Source organism: Lathyrus oleraceus, chromosome 1, assembly GCF_024323335.1.
Source record: "Lathyrus oleraceus cultivar Zhongwan6 chromosome 1, CAAS_Psat_ZW6_1.0, whole genome shotgun sequence".
Taxonomy (NCBI): domain Eukaryota; kingdom Viridiplantae; phylum Streptophyta; class Magnoliopsida; order Fabales; family Fabaceae; genus Lathyrus; species Lathyrus oleraceus.
The window spans coordinates 129,430,391-129,432,230 of record NC_066579.1 but is presented as its reverse complement, the minus strand read 5'-3'; the positions used below and the strand labels follow the sequence as shown (position 1 = coordinate 129,432,230).

General features: G+C 38.7%; 1 protein-coding gene across 1 annotated transcript; it reads right to left on the bottom strand.

Moving 5' to 3' along the window:
- Window positions 1-711: 711 nt before the first annotated feature.
- Window positions 712-1,287, bottom strand: LOC127095444 (uncharacterized). The gene has a single exon (XM_051034132.1). The coding sequence runs from the start codon at window positions 1,285-1,287 to the stop codon at window positions 712-714; it is 576 nt and encodes a 191-aa protein (XP_050890089.1).
- Window positions 1,288-1,840: the final 553 nt, after the last annotated feature.

Genomic DNA, 1,840 nt, shown 5'->3' with positions numbered 1-1,840 from the left:
GTCGACCACTTGCCATTAATGCTTCTTTAAATAAACTTTATTCATGTTCTCACATCTTTATGAAGATGCTTCATCCTTTATGACAACGTATTTTCATTAACTTTCTAGTAGCTGAAAATTCCAAGTGTAACAGATGCCCCCCCCCAAAATGTCATTGTCGACCTACATCTGAAGGGAGGAAAAGTGGCATTTTTTGTAACTACTTCATCAATCTTCATATTTTGCACCACGTCACTTCAATCATGCTTGTTGTCAGTCATTATGACTAACTTTCCATCCAAAATTTACATCCTTGAAACGTGCAACATCATCACATAATTGCCCCGGTTTCTAAGGTCATTCACTAGCCATTAAACAAGGAGTTGAGGTTTTATTTTGATTTAATCATCGTTGTTTCCTCGCCTGGAGGCTGCCTGTTATTTCTAAACACGCCATCTATCCATATTCCTGGGAGAAACCCTTGTCACCTTTTTATTTAAGCCCTTATTCTCTTTACCATTTTTCTTTCTTACGGCGATCTCAATAATCTTAGGTGAACACTATTTCTAGTTTTTCCTCTGCCATTTTTAATCCTCATTTTCCTTTGTGATATTGACTTCTTGAAGCATAGGCCTATATTGCTTTAGGTGTTTTCCATTTATTCATAGCGTTCAATTATCAGAATTTAAATCTTCTATTTCGCACGCGTTGTTGGAAAACACTTGATTGACTCTAAAGGGTCCCTCCCAATTGGGTGACCATTTTCCCAAAGTTATATTCTTCTTGTCGAGAGGAAGTAGCAGAGAAGACTTTTAGCATGACCTTTCTATTATAAGTTTCGACTATTCTCTTATTTTGCCACATCAAGGCATCTAAAGCGGATAGTCTTTCTTCGTCAAGGTCGACCAACTCATCTATCATCATGCTCCAAAAATGGCCAGATGGGATTTCATTTTCCCTTTGGATTCTTATCGAGTGTAAGCATATCTCTGTAGGAAGAACTGCATTGTAGCCAAACATGAGTCGAAAGGGCATATCATTGGTGGTCTCTTTAGGCGAAGTTCTACAAGCCCAAAGTGCTTGATTCAGAGTTGTATGCAAACTCCCTGACTTCTTGCTTATGTGTTTTTTTATCAAGTTGACAATGACTTTTTTCTCAGCCTCCACTTGGCCATTAGCTTGTGCATAGTAGGGAGTAAATGTCAAGAATTTAATCCATGTCTTTGCAGCAAACTTCATTACCTTTCTGCCGACAAAAACTGAACCTTGTTCAGTTGTTATGGTTTCAGGAGTCCCATATCTACACATGATGTGACTTTGTATGAATTCAATCACCATATCATAGCCAACTTTAGTTAAAGGTACCGCCTCAACCCATTTTTTAAATTAATCAATGTCCACGAGTTCATATCTATGTCTTTTAGAGAACGGCGGCTGGATCTCTCCTATTATGTCTAACACCCATCCCTCCATTCTTTTGGAATTCTTGACATCCTCGAGCGAACTCGATGCAATCTTTCAACATAGTGGGCCAATATACCCCATGTCGACATAATAGCCATTTTATTTTATGGCCTGCTTGGTGAGCGCCACAAGATTCGTTGTGAGTGTCAAGAATTGCCAAGTAGGCTTCGGTCTCGCTAATGCATTTGAGAAACACCTCTTATAGAGTCTTTTTAAACAACTTGTTTCCAATGATGGCGTACCTTAACGCCCTGTATATTTTGTTTTTAGATATGTCATTCCCGTCGGGTTTCTAAGGAACTCAACAATCTTTTTTTGCCAATAGTCACTTACTATGTTGTCGATGGCAAAAGTTTCAAAATTTTCACAAAATTCTGGTAACTCCTCTGCCCCCACC

Bases quoted from the DNA above. Each gene is read 5' to 3' on its own strand.
- LOC127095444 (XM_051034132.1), bottom strand. From the start codon at position 1,287: ATGTGTAGATATGGGACTCCTGAAACCATAACAACTGAACAAGGTTCA.